The sequence below is a fragment of the Sparus aurata genome, chromosome 3, assembly GCF_900880675.1.
Source record: "Sparus aurata chromosome 3, fSpaAur1.1, whole genome shotgun sequence".
In the NCBI taxonomy this organism is placed as follows: domain Eukaryota; kingdom Metazoa; phylum Chordata; class Actinopteri; order Spariformes; family Sparidae; genus Sparus; species Sparus aurata.
In genome coordinates, this window is record NC_044189.1 from 17,654,936 (window position 1) to 17,675,747 (window position 20,812).

Sequence of the window (20,812 nt, forward strand, 5' to 3'; positions counted from 1 at the left end):
GTTTACTGACATTTTAATACTTTTATGTCTTACACTTTAACGGGCATCTCGACTGCTGTCAGTCGAGATGCCCACAAGTCGTGTTTTGCAAAACCAAGTCAAGTCTCAAGTGTTTGAGCTCGAGTCCAAGTTAAGTTTCAAGTCTCTCGGTTGTAATGAACGTTCTATCAATGCAATGCGGTCTACTTCAAAAACTGCATGTTATAGATATGGAATTCAAAGCATGTACTGTATTATCATCACTCCTTAATCTATTAGCATAGAGTATTATCAGCACTGATTACTTGTCTGGTATACGATCACTTTACACAGGCTATTGCAATGCAATATGAAAAAAACACAACGAAAGCTTTCCTTTAAAATGAATAACTATATTGTTTTGCAATATAAATACACTGCTACAGTATTTAAATGCAAAACACTATTGCTGACAAATTATCTGATATATACTGCAAGTCCATAAACTGGTGATATTAAAACATGAACAGTTTTGTTCAAAAAGAGATATCTACCATTTGTGAAAACTAGCACCTGTCTTTGTGTGACAGAAATGATTATGTGCATGAATATAAAACTCGAAGTGAATGAAATATCATTGGAGTTATTGGCTATCTCAAGTAATTTTCTTACAGCACAGAACATTTTTGTGAATACAATTGTCTGTTGTTAAACAGTAAACATCAGCTGACTTTTATTCCTGAAAAAAGTCACTTAAAATCAAACTTATTTGAAATGTAAAAAGACACTGCATTCTACTTTCTTATGATGGAGCATCAATTATCAGTAATTATCAGTCATTTACTTATTGGCTGGATAGCACAGCCTTCTCATGCTTAACGCTTTTCAGTGTTGAAATAAGAGAAGAAAAATTGGAGTGGGACAAGAGTTAATCTAGTAACCTAGTTGTTTGCATAGACCTAAAAGAAATGGACGAATAGACTGATTTTGATCATTTGGGATCTTTCAAAAAGATCCCAAATGAATGGCCGTTCAATGGGGCTAGCAAAGGGTTGATATTCTAAGCCTCCGCAGGTCCTACCAATTCTGGATATTCGCCTACCCCCTTGGTTGTTTGGGACGACGCGTTAATGCAAATTATTCATGTCGACGAATTTATGTCGTTGATTATGTTGATTACGTCGACGCGTCGACCCAGCCCTATCCTGAACCCAACTAAAACGTCCTCTTCAGGGAGGGCCTCCCTGGGAACGTTTATTCCATAGTTCTGGAAAGGAAGCTTCAACTGACTGTTGAGCCCCAAATTCAGGAGGAACAATGCAGATTGCAGCTCTCTCATAATTACATCTCTACTTTTCAGCACATCACGTGGTTCTGCTGGCTTCCATCCGGCACTGGGGCCGTTTGCAGCTCAGTGTGAAGCGGTTGGGATGAGGGTTCGAAAGGCTTTGAAAGGAGCCAGTTGAGGAGGTTTGGGCATCTGATTAGGATGACTCCTGCATGCTTCCCTTTGGAGGTTCTCTGGGCAACTGGGAGGAGACCTCAGGGCAGATCCAGAACTCGCTGCCGGGATAATATATCTCTTCTGGCCTAGGAATGCCTAAGGATCCCCCAGGAGGAACTGGAAAGTGTTGCTGGGGAGAAGAATATCTGGAGTACCCTGCTAAGTCTACTGCCACCTCGAACCGACCGTGGATAAGCGGAAGAAGATGTATGGATGGCTAGATGAATTTATAACTAATCCTTTCAATCCTAGAAGGGTTAGATCTGCCACAGTGGTTACACATCATCTGGTAATTTATTTGCTCTTCTTTATTACTCTTCAACTGGCATTTCAGTTCCAATTCTGCTTACAGAGCTCTCTTACAACAACATTGTGCCACTGCAGCTTGGAGAAGTTACCCTTTCTTTATATACTAAACGAAACCGCAAACACACACACTCAGAAAACACACACACTACAGGCTTGTACACTCAAAAACCCACACTACCATGCGCAGAAGGATATTTGTGTCTGTCAAGGGCTCTATCTCCCAGTGCACCTAACAAACAGAGACACAAAGCTCTTCACTTTTATCCTCCTGCTGCCACACAGTCCAGAGCATCAGCTGTCTCTCAGGAATATAAACTGCAGTCTGGATTCAACTGTCTGCCCCATACATGCCTGTTTACGAGTCACCATCAACATTCAGACCGAGTACTGTGAATATTACATAGATTCCTCCAAAATGCATTCATATTAAATAATTTTAGTTGAGTGTAGGCAGTGGCCCACCCCACAGATACTCAATCAGATAGGGATCTGGGGAATTTGGAGGCCCGATCAACACCTTGGACTCTTGAAACACCCCATACACAGCAAAATAATAACACAACACAGGCTCAGGGCAGGGTCTCTGCAGTGAATGATTCCACTACATAGGTCAAATGGGCAATAAGTAATAAGTGAAAGGGATTACTTTAGTATGAGTGGATGAGTTGCACCAGCTGTTACACCCATTGACATGTTCACAATACAACCCTACTCAGTGATATTCTACATATTACATGAGACCACACCCAGCTTCAAACTTGGGCTTCAGTTTATTCTCAACTACAAAACTGGAAAGTTTTTTCTAGCTGCATCTTGTATGGTTATCGAGTAAAAAAAACAGACATACAGTATTAACACTTGGCAAAGTACTCAACACTTCACATAGCAGTGTTGAGTAATAAAACACATAGTAATAATGTGACCAGCAACCAGCAAAGCCCTCCCATGTTGATATCATATCATATACCAAGCAGATTTTTTTCTTTTACAGCATGTAAGCTATAAATATAAAGCTAATACATTTGTTAACTTTTTCCTGGTCTGAAACCCAGGTGCCCGCACAGAGCTGATCCTCCTTCCAGGGAAGGCATCGGCAAATTTGACCCCCCCCCCCCCCCCCCCCATTACCAATGAAAACTTAGTGGCAACCCGATCTTTCTCCTACAGATTAATTCTTCACAACATCCGGAAGATATGTCCACCCGTCACCCAGAAGGTGGCATGCTCTGGACCAGGCTCTTGTCATCTTGTGCCTAGACAACTGCAACTCATTCTTATCTGGTTTGCCTGCATGTGCCATCCAGTCCCTACAGGTCATCCAGAATGCTGGCTGGCTTCCTGTGGCTGATCAAAACCCTATACAAGACACTGGGACTTAACTATAATGCTGTGAATGGCTAATCTTACATCAAGGACCTGGTCAAACCATACAACAACAACACACATCTGTCCATGAAGCTCTGCCACTGCCAATCTGCTTGCTACTCACTACAAAGGGGGTCAGCCTACTGCTCAGCAAAATATGACAGTTTGCTGTCTTGGCTCCAAAATGGAGGAACAGGCTCTCCACTGACAGAACCTCAGAAACTATCACCTCACAGTTTTACACCTCCACACACAAGTCAAGTTGCAATTTACAACCATGTCTTGAAAGTCAATTTTGGGGGGAAATGGAAGTTCTCACTTTATTGACATGTTTGATTCCAGTGAATAGTGAATTGTAGTGAGAAACATGCAGTCTGACAGAGAGCTGCACCACATGGTACATCTACAATCACCTGAAGGTCAACATCATCAAAATCAATGAGCTTATGGTGGACCACTGTTGTGTATCTATCAGTCTGTACGTTCACTAAGGAAAACGAACAGTTAAATTAGTTTTATGCATTCACATGTTTGAACACTCCAAATTCTAAAATGTGGATGCTTCACACGCATGTTCAACCCAGCAGCACAGAAGAGCTCTACAATCAGCACAGTTTCAAAGTGAGCACCCAATACTAGTGTCAACAATTCACTATGACCAACGACCATTACACAGACTTTTGCAGAATATTAAGATGTCACAGTGAAGTTGACCTTTGACCTTTTGGATATAAAATGTCCTCACTTCAATAATTTATTCTAATATTATTCTGTCTTCATTAATTTATTCTGTCAGACATTTGTGAGAAATTGAATAGTGTATGAATTCTTTAGCTCTTTGGCTAAAACATGTTTTGTGAGCTCGTAGCTTCGACCCTGATCTTTGACCACCAACTAATTATAATCAGTTCTTCCTCGAGTCCAAGATGATGTTTGTGCCAGATGTGAAAAAAATTCCCTTAAGGCTTTACTGAGATATCATGTTCACAAAAAAAAGGCTGACAGGCAACCTGAAAAGACATTGCTGGCAAGGAGGCATTACATTCTCTAATTCTCTTGTTTTTTTGATTGTAACACTTACAATATAATAATATAAATGAAAGTATGTAATGCATGTAATCAGAATTGAATGAGAGTTGGAGCTTAATCTTGTCATTTAGTGCTTGTGCATGTCTGACTTTCTGAAGCAGGCAACATTATTTGCTCTCTAATAAAGTTTGATTGATCCAGGAAAAAAAACATTTAGGTCATTAATTTAGGCTTTAAAATCCATCAGTGATGCAGTCTGTGAGACAACAGGAACATTATCCGTTCCTGTTTTTGTAATTCTGTTTTTTAACTTCTTGCTCTCTCACCATCTTTGTGCTCTATGTTGCGCACCAGGTACCAAATATTGCTCAAGTAGTGTTCATTTCCATAAATGTTCCTCCATGTCGGAATAAAGCTGTAAAGAACTGTTGCATAAAAGACACATTGGTCTAAATGGCTCATGTGATTCATACACAAATAATAATTGTTGTAACTTTAAACAATCTTGTAGTAAAAATGAGTTCATGTAAGTGAGTCTATGTACCTAACGTTGCTGTTATAGATGTTGAAGGTGAGGCAAACGATTCCAAGCAGGACTCCCAACCCAGCAAAGACGGACACGGACACAAAGAGCTTCTGGGACAGGTAGCGAAACTCCTCGATGACCACGGTCTGGTCTGCAGGGGGTCCTGGTCCTAGAATAGCACAGGGGGAATAATGTGAAGCATGAAGAGATAGTAGGGAACTGCTAAGATGAGCAAGATCAAGGAAAACTTGCGAGCAAATAGAGCAGAAAAAAACTAAATGCACTCCCAGTGTTTGCTCTGACTACTGGTCTAACTATCAGTACAGTGTCTAGCTATGCCTCAGCCCTCACGTCTTATTGATGTTTGTAGTGAATCAAACACAGTCACTTAGTGTGAGGCTCTATTACCAAGCTTCACTTAACGTTCGGATCACAACCAGCACCGATGGCTACACAGACACAGCTCAGGACAGAGGAGAAAAAAATGCCTTTCACTTCTTGGCTCATTTAATTCACTGACCTCAACTTTGAATTATTCATAAGCAATTTCCAGATTTTGCAAAGCAGTACCGATGTGATGTATTCCATGAAAGACACCGGACAACTATTACTACCAGCAAAGTAGATAACGAAGTGTCACTTTACTGCACAGCCAAAAGCACCAGAGGAAAGGTCTCATAAGTGGGCAATTACATCTTTTTATCACCCTTCACAACATTGGAAGCCATATATTATTTTTCTCCCTTCCCATCTGAAACCATGGTTCTGGACCATGTTCTGTCTTTAGCTCTCCGATGCTCAAATCAAACGGTCAAGAGTAATTTTAGCTGTTCACTCAGTCTTCATGCACCTGGAGAGAAAGAACAGCTACATCAGGATGCTTATTGTCTTCAGCTCAGCATTCAACACAATCTCACCCACTGAGTTGATTGGAAAACTAAACACTCTTGGCTGCTGGACATAGGACTTCAACACAAGCAGACTCCAGAGAGTTTGGCTTTGCAGTCACACCGGAGTTCCCCAGGATTGTGTGCTCAGACCCCTCCTGTTCACACTTCACACCCTAACTGCTCTCCCAGACATCAGGAGAACTCTACTGTGAAGTATGCAGACAACACCATCATCATCGGCTGCATTATAAACATCAATGAGAGTTCATATCGTAAGGAAATCCATACCCTTGAAGCACAAAGAACTATCTCCTGCTTAACATCAGCAAAACCAAGGAGCTGATTGTTGATTTTAGAAAAGGAGGCAAAGACACACACCCCTGTCTACATCAGTGGAAATGAGGTGGAGCAGGTCAACGGTTAGAGGTTCTTGGTAATCAACATGACAGAGAACCTGCCATGGTCATCGCACACCTACACCCTGGTTAAAAAAGCACAGAAAAGGGTCTACTTTCTCCACAAACTTAGGAAGGCTAAATTACAGAGCCAGATTTTTGTTAACTTTTACAGGACAGGACAGCGGGTTATTAATACCACCTCAGTGGTATCAGTGGTACCATCTACAGAGCATCATGGACATCAGTGAAGTGAGACTTCTGCCCAAAGGACGCTAAAAGACAACACCCTCCCAGCCACTGTCTGTTCACCCTGCTGTTATCTGGCAAACAGATACAGAAGTATCTGCTGCTGTACCACCAGACTACAGAGCAGTTTCACTCATCAGGCTTTGAGACTGCTCAATTTCATTATTTTTTATGATATACATTTACCTTGTAACCTTCTGTTGTTCTTAAACCATCACAATTAATGTGGTGATGGTCAGGGACATAATTGCATCTGACCAACAACATTTTCGTGATGTGATGCTTGCTGTCTATCCTACACAAAAGTTTCACGAAAATATGTTCAGGATTATTTTATGTAATTCTGCTGAAAATCCAATCAACCGGGACGCCGTTTAGCTCAGTTGGTAGAGCATGTGTCCCATGATCCGAGGCTCTGCAGCGGACCTGGGTTTGACTCCCGGCCCGGGTCCCTTTGCTGCGTGTCACTCCCTCTCTCTCCCCCCCTGTTTCCTGTCATATCTTCAGCTGACCTATCAATAAAGCCATATAAGGCCAAAAAAGAAAATCCAATCAACTAACAAATCAACAAACCCACCAACACATTGACACAGGTGAAAAAATAACAGGTCATCAGGTAATGAGTGATCATAAGGAATTGGAAGGGACAGAAGTTTCTTTTGAGTAGCCTGTCCTTCTCATATTAGTGTTAAGGTCTTAGTGTTTTCATATGAATCACCATAAATGTGGACACAACCTTACACTGTGTAGTGCTCACAGCTAATGGCACCCCATGGAAAAATTACTGTAAGCCCCTCACATATCATTATCTGAAAAATTCATCTTCATGAATGATGGTTGTAAAAAGTCTCCAAAAGCACTGTGATTATTGGCAGAAATCTCAGCATCACCTTTATCACAAACATTATGCTACTCTCGCAAACTCTACAAATGAAATTTAGCTCCATTAAAGATGCATTCTATTTACAACGGGAGCTCTGCATGGCAGGGCATGTTTGGGAATAGAAGTGTGTGTGCACCACTGCTGCCAATTTAGCATCATCTAAAGCTTGAGCAGTGACAGAGCAGCCCAAGGCAGTGCATTGTAAGATCTGTGAGTCTTGGCATGTTTGAGATGTTAAAAGTAGCCATGTTGCCATGGAATCCTAAGGTCGATATAGTAACAGGGCCTTCTTTTGCATTGCAAATGTGTTGCTACTGAGGCTGCTGAGGCTGCTGGTTCGTATGCAGTTGAGGATCTTATGTGTCACACTTCAGAGTCTGATGCGGAGGATGACTTTGAGAATTTTACTTCAAAAGCATAGTGTTTGTTATTCAGCAGCAGCAACAGCAGCTATTTTTGATTCATGTCAGACTCAGGGAACACAGCACAGGAAACCTGTGTGGCAGATGCCAGGATAAGAAATCTTTGAAATACATAAACAATATCCTTCATTACATTAAGGTGACCAGATCTGACAGATTTACTGTTGCAAAGCATTAATGCCTGAATGAAACAATGCGGCATAATGCACAGATAAGTAGGGAGGATTACACTCACCCTGGGCTATCTGGAATAGTCAGTATCTATATGAAGTAACTTGCATTAAGTTACCCTGGGGCAGCAAATCAAATCCTTTTTATCTATATGCACCAAAATCACAATCACATCCGGCTTTACAGTCTGTACAGGGAACAACATCCTCTATCCTTGGACCCTTGCTTCGAGTGAGGGAAAACTTGCCATATTAAGTTTAAAAACCTTTACAACAGGGGTAAAAAAGATGGAACCTAAGGAAGAGCTACAGAGGAGGGATCCCTCTCCCAGGACAGACAGACATGCTGCATGTACAGACCAGAACTACAAAATCACAGTTAACAAATTTAATTGACAGAAGATCTGATGCAAGGATATCGTATAAATTATATGTGAAGAGTCAGCCACAGATAAGGGGAAATAGTCTGAAATTAATTAATTCAGTCTGAGTGATGCAAGTTCTTGGCTCTCAATACCCCATAAACACATACCACAAACCAAGTGAACGAGTTCCTCAGTGCTTAATTTTTAAATCGAAAGGTAAATGGTCTGCAGTTTTATAGCGCTTTTCTAGGCTAAAAAATCCACAGCGCCTGGAGCACATTGGACAACGCCTGGAGGCTAGCAGTTTAAACTAAAACTGTCATTACAAAAAGAGCATTATTTATTTACATGTATTAATTAGAGCGTTCATTCCAAATCATCAGGGAGAGGCACAAAGAAACAGCTAATTAATGATACTGTTTGAACACGTTCTCTCTTTTACTCTCTCTCTCTCTTGTTGACTGTCCCTTCACCGACAGCTACAATAGGGGGGGAATGGAATTTTTAACCTATCAATATTAATCCTAAAGAGAGAGAGAGCACCCTCATGAGCCAATCTTTGGTTGATGATTTTAAGTTTTCCTGAAGAATTTGGAGATAATCCTCCTTCTTCATGATTCCATTTACTGTCTTTAGAGCAGCAGATCCACTGGCAGCAAAGCAGCCCCACAGCATAATACCACCAGCTCCATGCTGGATAGTAGGTCTGGTGTTCTCGGGGTTTAAGGCCTTGCCTTCTCTCCTCCAAACATATTGCTGCTCATTGTGGCCAAACAAATCAGTTTGTTTCATGTGACCACAGCCACAGCCACAGTCTGTTCACCCTGCTGCCATCTGACAAAGATAGAGATGTATCTGCTGCCGCAACACCGGACTATAGAGCAGCTTCGTTCCTCGGGTTGTGCAACTCTCAATTCATCCTCCCCACATCACATTATTTATCTTTTTCTGTGATGTAGCATAAAATGACTCAAACTCAGTTTTGTTTAGCAACCCTGGTGTTCTAAATTGACAAATAAAATTGGCTTAAAACTTATGACATGGGTGTAACTGTAACTGCTTAAGGCAGATGGTGTGTAACCATGTCTGTGTGTGTGGGCTACATAAAGATAGTGTGTGTGTGTGTGTGTGTGTGTGTGTGTGTGCGTGTGTGTGTGTGTGTGTGTGTGTGTGTGTGTGTGTGTGCATGCGTGCATGTGTGTGTGTGTATAAGTGGTGTCCTTTGGGAAAATGCGTTTTCCATTGCTAATACCTCTCCCTGCCCTTGATCGTGGAATCGGGACAGTATGTTACCATGGTGACTGGCCCCATAATGGTTACCACGGCAATATAAGAGAGAGGCAGCAATGCAGCAGTGGTCAAGGAGACTGAAAGATTAAGGGAGGAGAGGAGACTGTGAACAAATACTGGGAAATTAAAGTGAGACAGTGGAGAGCAGTTAGAGAGAGATACGACGAGGCTAGAAGTTAAAGAAAGGATTAAAGGGAGGGGATTGTAAAGAAAGCAAGAAGAAGTAGAGAAGGGAGAAACAAGATAAAAGGGAAGAGTGGAAAATTGGATTTAGAGAAGAGAACTAATATGTCTTGAACTGAAGTCAGAGCTGTGATACAGCAACATGTAGCAACCGATCTACAGCAAAATGCTGGTCACCTTGAGGAGGCCTCATTCTGTCATGTCCCCGTCCTGGCTATTTTTGGATGTTCACCGCTAGGAAAGATGCTGCTGATCCACCGCGCAGGGAAGAAATCCTGACTAGTGCCTCAGGTTAACTGGTTGTCACGCATATGAAACTGGCTTCCAGTATTGTTTCACTCCTCCACCGCATCTGCTGACTTCAGATCGCAGTCCAGATGGCCCAGACAGCCTCACTGTCACTGAGGCAGCATGACCGCAGGGTCAAACACCACAAGCAATGGAGGTCGTCCCTTCCACCAGCTCTCCCTCAGGTCTTGTCATACCAGAGCGAGGGGCCACTTGGATGACCTTGCTGTTTTGCTGGCTTGGTTACAAAAAACGAATGCTGGCAGACAGCCTGCAATGTATCAGTGCTTAGAGCTTTTAACATTAGATGGGAGTGACGTCACTACCTGTGGACATTACAGCTCGGCTCATGTCTTCATGGCTGAGAAACAGTCGAGAATCAGCAGCTTCATTTTCAGGGGGTTGGTAGCAAAATGACTTCCCGTGGACATGTCATTATTAAAAAAAATAACTTCACAATAACTATATAGCATCCATCTTAAGCTAGCCTCTAATCACTGAGAGTTGATTCATAACACACTATCACACTGAAATGCACGGAAATTTTGTTTGCTTAGCGTGTGAGGAAAATATAACATTCGTGTGCAAACAGGACAAACATAACGCATATTATGCTGACCTTGGAAAATGGTTTGCAGTTCATTTCGAGTGAAACACTAAAAGGACATTCTAAACAACACCAGCCCGAGCCACAGTCTGTTTGGTCTGATGCCATCCACTGTCGCCAGAAAGCAGTGTCTTTCCCTGGGCTGTGAGACTCCTCAACTCATCCTCTGAACTCTATGAACTTTTACTCTCTTATGTAGCCTAAAGTTACTAAACTCCTTCATTTTATAACCCTGGTGTTGTAAAATGATAAAGAAGCTTTTGTATTATCATTGTTCTCATGACCACACTGGAGGAGTTGATAGGGCAAGGATTGAAAAAAGCGCTGGCGTCATGGGGGGGATTAAAACCAACAACAGCACAAACAATGTTAAAGCAGTGGGACTTAAAGACTGGACAACACTGCTGTGCTTTGGCCGTCAGTAGGTCATATTTACAATTTCTTTTGTAAAGTTGTTTGAACTACCTTTTTTGAACAGATTTAGTTAACCAAGCTAGGTTTCTCCTATAGGCTGTCTTCTGATCCCTACTGACAAACAGGTCTGTGTTCCTGGATCTATAAATAATGTTTAATGTTCTTGGCATGCTCCACCAGGAGATTTAAGACCACGGAACAAGCTTGTAAATCACTCACCAGCAAATACAGGACCTTCAGAGAGACATCCCAGTGCTCCAACACTTAGATGGACATAATCTATGGGGGCAGGGGGCAATCCTGAGGACTTTTTTTATGACTCTGTGGTGGCATCAGAGCACTCTATGGAGTAGTCTGCTGGAGCAGCAGCATCTCGTCAGCAGGTACGAAGAGACTTGATAAACTCATCAAGAAGGCCAGCTCCATCCAGGGCTGCCCTCTTGACTAAGCTTAAGCTGTCAAGCTGTCATCGCTGCTGGTGATGGAGTCACCCACCCCCTCTCCATTTTAGTGAGACAGCACTTGTGCCAGACCAACATTCAACCAAACACAATAAACTGAAGGTCGACCCTTATCCACCCCATTCACATGTGCAACATTCAGAGCATTGGCCACTGACAGTTCTATATCTTATCAGTGCTTAGGGAGGCAAAACTCTCATGGACGCACACAGAGCTCCCCTCTGTACTGATTAAAGAACACAATCTAACTCCTCAAAGTCAAGGCTGTGGATCCAAATCCCATTACACCAGCAAATAAATTGCTTTATCGTTTTGTGTTTTGCTTTGTCACTTAGCATCTTCTTCTATTGACTGCATTGCTGCCGGGGATTTGAACTGGTTTTCATTTTTAATTAGTTAATGGAATGAAACTGTTGTTCCATAGCACATTACTGTAGCACTAATTGCCGCTGAATCTCTAGCATGTCTGGTGAGCTGTGAAAGGTTCTTGCATGCTGACTAAAACCTGGCCGACTGATTGACTGATGAGACAAATCGCAGCTAACCTTGGATGGAGAGAGTGGGGGAGGGGGGGTAGAGGACAGGGCGGTAAGGAGGAATCAACAGGAGTCAGAGGGAGAGAGGGTGAGGCTGCGGAGAAGTTCGAGGCAATGCAACAGACAATGATAAAGAGAGAAAGAAAGGGCCTGAGGAAGATGAATGTCCCTCACCTATCCACTTGTCGTTCCCATACCACGACAGATTGCCTTTAGTGCTGTCGTAGTATCCAATCTTCTTATAGCTCCCTCCTGTGAGCGAGAGAGAGAGTGAGAGAGAGAGAGTGAGAGAGATGGGGGTTTGGGTGGGGGGAGACAGAGAGAGTGTCACACTGGGTTCTCACATATTCAACTCGGAACGCTGACTATTCCAGCAGGTAGGGCTGGACAACCATCCTTGAACCGAAACGTGCACATAGCAAGGAGCAAGTTGATAAAGTTGTCATTGAATATATTGTTAGATCCATAATCTTGTTCACTTCTCTGATTAGGTATCTTCTGATCGGATTCAAAATGTTTTAGACCATGTTTGTTTGAGTTTCAAAGCTTCTTTTAGAGCTTAACTTAAGTATGGCCACCTGTCAAGCAACATAACCACTGACCGCTGCCCAATATACTCTTTACTGTTACTATTTTTGGCTGTATTGACTAGCTGTCAATTAGAGGTGCAGCCAGTGGTGCTGTTAGCCTACAGAAGTCTGCCGGGACCTTGGATCACAGGGTTAGTCACAGCAGGCAACAACACTCAGCTCCAGCAGGCTGATGATCATGATGGTAAGCCACGCTTATCATCATTGTCAGGAAAGGAGTCAGAAACATATGGAATATCATACCAATGCCAAATACAGTGGAATGGGACTTAAAGCTTGTCTTAGTTCAGTAAAACAGAGAAATTAGTCGGGAATGAAAATGTCATGATCAGAAGAAGTTAAGCAGCAACCAGTTGGAAGTTTCCTGGAAATGTATTAAAGAAATTGACATCTATATATGGCTTGTTGGAAAATAGCAGAACATTAGTATTATTAAGTAATGTTAGGGATATTCAGTAATGCATTTTGAGGTAATCACTGTGGTGAGGGAGTAATTTCAAATAAATTTCAAATACCATGCTTTGTAATTACCACCTACTTAGTATGTACTGTCCTGTCCTTAGAAATGCAGTGGTGCCACATTAATGTGGAAAATATAACAAGCAGCCTTAACAAGCATTTTGTTTCCATGTCTATCTTTCCACTTAGCTTAGACTCAACCAGAGAGCTGCCGAGGGCCAACACGCTTCCAATTACCATCAAACAAACTGTAGCTCATCAACGACCCATTCAATTCTATCAAAACCAGAGATGCAACCACCCTACATGAATCTGGTCATGTTGGGACATTCAGAATAATAATTTGATACTTGTAGAGGAGGAGGGTTCTTTTTTTTCTTTTTTAGAGGGACTTGGCTGCAGACACAGCGGAGCAACACAGGAGCATGTGAAAGAGTGATCTCAGTTGTGGAAGCTGATATTCTTTGTGTCGTTTTTAGAAAAACACAACTTTATAACATTATTGACTGATTTTGTAGGTCGAAACGGTCTACAGAGTGGTCTCCACATATACAGAGTTTTCTGATTGACAGGGATTATCATTTGTTGCTCAGGTGATTTAGTAATACGATTGCTTCTGAGTGTAGTTGCTGTTAGCTTGCTAGCACAGCCGACAAAGACGAGTTTGGGATCAGGAGAGTCTTTTGGGATCTTTAAAAAAACAAAAAAAAAGTATAATGAATATGTTTGACTGATGCACAGAGCGGCCTCCTCCCCCTCGCCAAAGGCAGACCAGGCTGGATAGTTAGCAATGGAGACGCCTGGACCACTCTACATGAGACAGCTAAATGGGTGGCTAAAGTTTGCAGGCCGATTAACATTGTTTAGTTAGTCTAAAAGTGTAAAGTTGGACACTACATTGTGTTAGTATTACCAAGGAATGTTACATCCAGGAGTCATTGCATATGTGCATTACTGACTATATCGGGGACATATTATTAAGACGAAATTCATGTTCAGTTCTCACTCTTGTTATTTCCTTTTAATTGGGACATTTTGGTTTCAGTACCTTTGAGGTTATGCTGGAGAATATTCTGCACAAAATGTATCATTGTTTTGGATTGTTTCAATAATAATAAACATATATTTGCATAAAGTAAGCATTTTTGTGCCATGTTGTTAAGAGTATTAAGAGTATTATAAACTAAAAAAAATCAGATTAAGTCCGCATTTAGCAGCCTTTAAAAATGGCTTTGCCGACACGTTCCAACATGTTTGATCTTGAAATGAGGCCTAAGTGAGCTGTTATGCCATCTTTCATTTATGGTAGAAAGCACATCAGTGTTGTTTCAGTAGAAATGAGGAAATGAGATGCCAAAATGCATGAACATTTGTGACGATCAGTTTTTTTACATTTACAATTTAATGGAAAGGACAAGACCACAAGCTGATTATGAAAATTAATTTGATTTTAAAGCAGGGACGTGTGCTGTGGCATACCTTGAAGCTGTTCTATCAGAGTCCAGGCCATTCGAGAACCTTGAGCGTCAAATACAACGTGGCCCTGAAGGAAAAAAAGGAAAAAGGCACATTTAATTTTGTAACATGCCCCTCCATTCCAGATCTCAATGCCATCTCTCTCTCTCTCTCTCTCTCTCTCTCTCTCTCTCTGTCTCTCTCTCTCTGTCTCTCTCTCTGTCTCTCTCTCTGTCTCTCTCTCTGTCTCTCCAATTACAATCCAGAACAATCTACCCTTTCTCACTTTCTGCACACCCTCCTCCAGATTTTGTACTTACCGAAACTCCCTCGAAGGAGCTGGTGTTCATGGCTCGATAGATCTCAGAGGTGATATCTCGGTTGTTGTAGTTGAAATCTTCTAGCCGGTGGCCCTTGGTCTTCAGAGGCCCCACAGTCTTGTTGAGGGCCAGGGCTAGAGCCCATACAGCATCATAGGCCAGCGGGGCCTCTTGGAAACCACCTGTCTCCTCTGGATTTTTACCCCCGAGTTTAGACATCAGCTGGGCCAGAAACTCCTGTGAGGTCTGGAGAGGAAGGTATAGGGTGACGGACCAAACTTGGTTAAACGAAGACATGTTTGAGCCCTTACATGAGTACATCTAGATCAGCTGGTCTGGTGAATGGACATGGAAATTGCATTTCTAGAGCGCTTTTCCAGCCTACTGACCACTCAAAGTGCTTTACAACATTCGTCACATTCACCCATGGCCTGCAAGGTGCCAACTGCTCATCAGGAGCAATCTGGGGTTCGGTATCTTGCTCAAGGACACTTCGACATGCAGCTCGAGGAGCCCACCCCCCCTTCCTGAACTACAGCCAGCTGTCTGACTGTGCTGAGTGCACATTCAAACATTTACAGCATGTGACGTATAATGGTGATAACTTTCACTCTTACAGTTAGACTTGTCCTTTCAGAGAGGGAGTAGGAACCCTAATAAATAACTCAAGTGCTCCTCTGAGGTTGTTTCTTTTTTTTTTCTTTTTGAATATTTTAACGTTGAACCAAAGGAGTGATCTTGAAATATGTACTAAATGTGGGTCTGGGTATCTGTTGCTGCTCTCATGGGTGGCACAAAACCTGTAGGAACAATTTGGATTTTAAATCGAACATCAATCAAAATGAGCTATCAATTTCAATCACATTAGAACAAAAGCAGTATTTTTTGCGAAAAATAACAGTAACATTTTAGCAGATTGAACTTGATTTACCTGTGAAAATTGTATAAGCCAAATTGTTGCTGTATATTCTATTCAACTTTGTGCGGATGTTGTTGTGCACCTTGTGGCATTACATTTTCATTTTACGATTATGTTAGGCAACCGTTGAATTAACAATATTTATTTCATACTTTCTATAACTGACAGCATGGAGAGAGTCATCTTAAGTTAAAGAGATAAATATCCAAGGCAGTGTGATTGTCCATCTCTCATACAGAACTATATTCTGCTACAGTCATTTTTCATATTCCACACAATTTGATGTGCTGAGACTCGACAGCCGACTTGTTTCAGTTTTGAACCGTTCGTTATTAAGTTGATCCTTTTGGTGAAAATAATACAGATGCAGAGTTTTCAGATAATGATTGAGAATATGAATGGAGTACATATTCCTTCTAACAGCACATTTGGATGCAAACAATGAACATTTCAAATATCAAAAAGGTGTTCTCAGTTCTGTGCTCAAGGGACTCTGAACCTCTGCCCCGACAGCTTCAGCTCCGGGGGTATGAAGGGGGTGGGGCACATCATCAGTTCGTTTACCACTGGTACATGATGTTCTGAGAGCTAGGGGGATTTTAGTTCCCTGTTTGGACAACTCATAACTCTGATAATGCTGCAGGGATTAGTAGTGTCTAATGCCATGGAAGAAAAACAAACTGACAAGTGCACAGATATCTTGCTGCTATAGTAAGATATAAAAACGGCATCATCAGAAATTCGTAACAGCCTCTGCAGCTGCGTAAGATTCTGACATTCCATTACATAACAGCCACATTATAACGACTGTCTTACTAGGTTGGAGGCTCCTCGCACCGTCTCCGGGTTGAGCATGACAATCTCAGTGGTCACATGACCTTCCACAGCCTCCGTCATCTGCTCCACGGTGCAGTTAATCGACGGGTCCTTGATCTTAAACCAGTTGTCTGCGTACCAACCGATGAGGAACCACACGTACTTCTTCCCATAGAGCTTCTCCTTGTACACCTGAAAAAGGGACAATGGAGAAATGAGCGTGGGGGGGGGTGAGGTCGAGGGGACGTGGGGTTGCCTGGAGAAAGATATGAAAACCGAACACATACACCATCACAGCTAGCGGAGAATAAGCAGACCACTCCTTTGTCTCTTTGTCCCCCCTCTCAGTTTCACAGGTTATCAATCTGTGTGATGGAGGCACCAGTGTTTTGACGTGCTATACTGAGGTAATGTTTTGTGTGGTACATTTTGTTTCAATGATTTATTTGTATGCAAGTCATGTTGCTCTGATGTCACCAGACATCGCAGCAATGATAAACACGGAAGCTAGTAAGTCCGATAATCTGTGATAATACCCTTACTAAAGCAACTCGTTAGCTAAGTAAAGTGATCCAGTCTATCTTGTAACGACAGGAGTAAGGTTTCAGCAACATGTTGATTTGATAAGGGGCACAGATTGTTGTGATGTATTTGTTTCAGATGGTCAAATTTGTCGATTTGGGATTTTCTACTATTTTCGAAACAGCCACTAAACTATCGTGCCTGTGTTTTTAAAAATCAGGCACTTGCCAGTTCTGCAAAGTGTATTCTCTCATTAGCTAAGGGCATTTCTTCATCCAAGGTCACATTGTGTTGGAGTCTGCTCGTCCATGCATCTTCCTTAGACTACAATAGAACTGGCACCAACATCTGGCACCCAGAATGATGACATCCCAATCCTTCCTTCCGATCAGAGCCTCAGCGAAACTTTCACACTGAGGAGGATGCGGAGAATTGGTGCAGGATCCCCGCATTTAAAGGGCACTGTGAATGGGGCTAGTGTAGTAGGCTATCTGTCGAGCATGGGTGTTAACCAAAAAAAAAAACAGCTTTTAAACGAGTTCAAGCAAGAGAAACAGAGATTTCATGATAAAAACACAAGGATTTGATATTTCAAAGACAAAATATTTACAGATTAAGAATATGCAGTTACTACAATCAATGAATCTGATGAGGTCAAGCAGGAAATATATGGTCTTTGCACTGTTTTAAATGGAATGTATTATAAAAATTACCAAATGATCACTTTCTGTTTTACTGACGTTTTATGCAACTTTCTGGAAGTTGGGGCTGTACTTTTAAACAAAGGAACAGGAGAACTCTTTACCTCACAGAAGACCTTCCGGGCCTCCGTCTCGTAGAACAGACCAACAATAATTCTGGCATCTTGGCGCTTGGAAGGGAAAAGATAAAGGACAGTGTCACAGATGAGGCTGAGATGAAAAGCACCAGCTGAAGGCCCTGCAGTGTGGACAGGGAGCACAGGAGCCAACACCTCCATGCAGTCTCTAGCCACACAGCGGTAGACTTCCTCTCCACCGGGTTACATTCAATGTTGTTACCATGGTTTCTTCTGCAACGGCCAATTAATCATTTACACTAGAAGCAAGTCAGACCAACACATGTGAATGGAGAGGAACTGGAACTGGAAGGACAGTGGGTACAGGGTTAACATAAAGATTTCAACACCCTTGTGTTTTCAGTAATAGCAGCACACCTCCCTGTATCAGGGTGAGTGCTGGACCCTGACCAGTTGACACATGCCTGAATAAACATGCGAAACACACCAACTAATATGAATAAGATATTACATTTGTTTTAGCAGTACACAAAATGTGTAAAAAAAAAAAAAAAAAAAAAAAAAAGCACAACAATTTGTGATTTCAAGAGGAAATACATGCTGGATCCATTCCTTTAAAAGAAACAGGTGGGTGCAGTGACTGTGTGCATCTTCCTAGCGTCTTGTTGTCACAGTGAGCTTGTCAGATTTTAAACTACCATGCACGTGCAGGAAGCATAAAACCAAATGCTATACTGGGTGTATAATATTACATGTGTTTATTTTGTTGTAGCTACTCCAATAGGCCACTGATCTGAAGGCAGCCTATTCCTGTTACTTTACATCTTTGCAGAAGCTGGGAGAGGTTTTGATTGATTTGATTCTTATTGTTTATTTACATTATTTAATAAGAGCTTCACAATACTACAAAACTACTTAACCACCACTCGACCCCTTCTGGTCACGTTGCTAACAAGGGGGGTGGTATGTATAAGGAGAATGGAGGGAGCAGGCACCTTGAGGTTTTTGACGGCCACAGCAGGGTCGGTAAGGAAGCTCTGACGAACGCTGATTTCGATCCCTGCCTCCTTCACCCTCTCCTCCAGGTCGTCCAGAGTCTGTCAAACACAGAGAGTCAAACAATAGTGAGCAAGCAGAGGACGGCAGAAGAAGAGAGACAGCCGTCAAAACAGGAGCGGGAGAGAAACTGGAGGAACAGTAAACAGCAACTGAGATAGAAAAAGGTAGAGAGATGGGTTATTGGATTATAAGGATGATGGTGATAATGCCAACAAACAGTCCCAACAGCAGGTGACAAAAGAAAAGGGGGGAAAAACCAATCAAGGGAAGGCAGACATGATTTATTTTTTTTATCAACAGGATACAAACCCTGGGTGAGAGTCCTGTACAGAACCCATTCAGCCATGATGGCCTGCTGCAGACACAGCCTTTGTCACTTTTTCTTAAAATGAACTGATGGTCCTGGAGAAACATTCACACTGGTGGTTTGGAAACAACCATCAATTTATGTAAGAACTAGGGCTGTCAAGATTAACAAGCAGCAGCCGGCTGGTCAGGAGGGACGGCACGAAGCGCCAGAGGAGAAGCTGGAAAATGCCATGCTTCTATGCGAACCAGTCACAATCCCTATGGTCCACATACAGGAGACCCTAAAGAGACTAGCCAACATTCATTCATTTAAATAGTTGTTACTGAATGGTTACAGTAATCACATCAATAACAGGAAGTCATTTGTTTTACCATTTCAAAAATTCACATCTCCACTGTGTTACAAACTCCACTTGTAACAACAGAGGAAGCTCACACACACAAAAGGTGCCAAAATCAAAAGGTTTTATTTTAACTTATAACATCTTTAAGCAAAAGACAAAAAAAAAAACATGTGTGAGTGAGGTGCTCTTTTATGTGCTTGGCTCCTCCCTTCTTCAGGTGCAAGCCACTTGTCTGATGATCCACCATGACTCCTATAGAGCAACACAGGAAATTAGGAGTATTTTCTTCCAAACTCTGTGTAGTGTAGCTGTAATGTAGATAGCGCATGTAGCGCAGTATTAATGTAGTTCTGTGTGGTATCGGTGTAGTTCTGCGCAGTATTAATGTAGTTCTGTGTAGTATTAACGTAGTTCAGCGCAGTTTTAATGTAGTTCTATGTAGTATTAATATAGTTCAGCGCAGTATTAATGTAGTTCTGTGTAGTATTGGTGTAGTTCTGTGCAGTATTAATGTAGTTCTATGTAGTATTAATGTAGTTCAGCGCAGTATTAATGTAGTTCTGTGTAGTATTAATGTAGTTCAGCGCAGTATTAATGTAGTTCTATGTAGTATTAACGTAGTTCAGTGCAGTATTAATGTAGTTCAGCGCAGTATTAATGTAGTTCTGTGTAGTATTGGTGTAGTTCTGCGCAGTATTAATGTAGTTCTGTGTAGTATTAACGTAGTTCTGCGCAGTATTGATGTAGTTCTATGTAGTATTAACGTAGTTCAGCGCAGTATTAATGTAGTTCTATGTAGTATTAATGTAGTTCTGCGCAGTATTAATGTAGTTCTGTGTAGTATTAACGTAGTTCAGCGCAGTTTTAATGTAGTTCTATGTAGTATTAATGTAGTTCAGCGCAGTATTAATGTAGTTCTGTGTAGTATTGGTGTAGTTCTGTGCAGTATTAATGTAGTTCTATGTAGTATTAATGTAGTTTAGCGCAGTATTAATGTAGTTCTGTGTAGTATAAATGTAGTTCAGCCCAGTATTAATGTAGTTCTATGTAGTATTAACGTAGTTCAGTGCAGTATTAATGTAGTTCTATGTAGTAATAATGTAGTTCAGCGCAGTATTAATGTAGTTCTGTGTAGTATTGGTGTAGTTCTGCGCAGTATTAATGTAGTTCTGTGTAGTATTAACGTAGTTCTGCGCAGTATTGATGTAGTTCTATGTAGTATTAACGTAGTTCAGCGCAGTATTAATGTAGTTCTATGTAGTATTAATGTAGTTCAGCGCAGTATTAATGTAGTTCTATGTAGTATTAATGTAGTTCAGCGCAGTATTAATGTAGTTCTATGTAGTATTAATGTAGTTCAGCGCAGTATTAATGCAGTTCTGTGTAGTATTAACGTA

The 20,812-nt window shown here is 41.6% G+C and overlaps 1 protein-coding gene across 7 annotated transcripts in view; it reads right to left on the reverse strand.

The window, feature by feature from the left end:
- The window catches only part of gabbr1b (gamma-aminobutyric acid (GABA) B receptor, 1b), a 133,570-nt gene that overhangs the window by 25,105 nt on the left and 87,653 nt on the right, over positions 1-20,812 (reverse strand). For all 7 annotated transcript variants that reach the window (XM_030411982.1, XM_030411984.1, XM_030411980.1 and 4 more), the window contains 7 exons: positions 18,699-18,800; positions 17,731-17,796; positions 16,404-16,595; positions 14,669-14,914; positions 14,373-14,436; positions 12,019-12,096; positions 4,710-4,860 (listed from right to left, as the gene is read on the reverse strand). In XM_030411982.1, the coding sequence (XP_030267842.1) occupies positions 4,710-4,860; positions 12,019-12,096; positions 14,373-14,436; positions 14,669-14,914; positions 16,404-16,595; positions 17,731-17,796; positions 18,699-18,800 (899 nt within the window). The remainder of the gene's footprint in view (positions 1-4,709; positions 4,861-12,018; positions 12,097-14,372; positions 14,437-14,668; positions 14,915-16,403; positions 16,596-17,730; positions 17,797-18,698; positions 18,801-20,812) is intronic.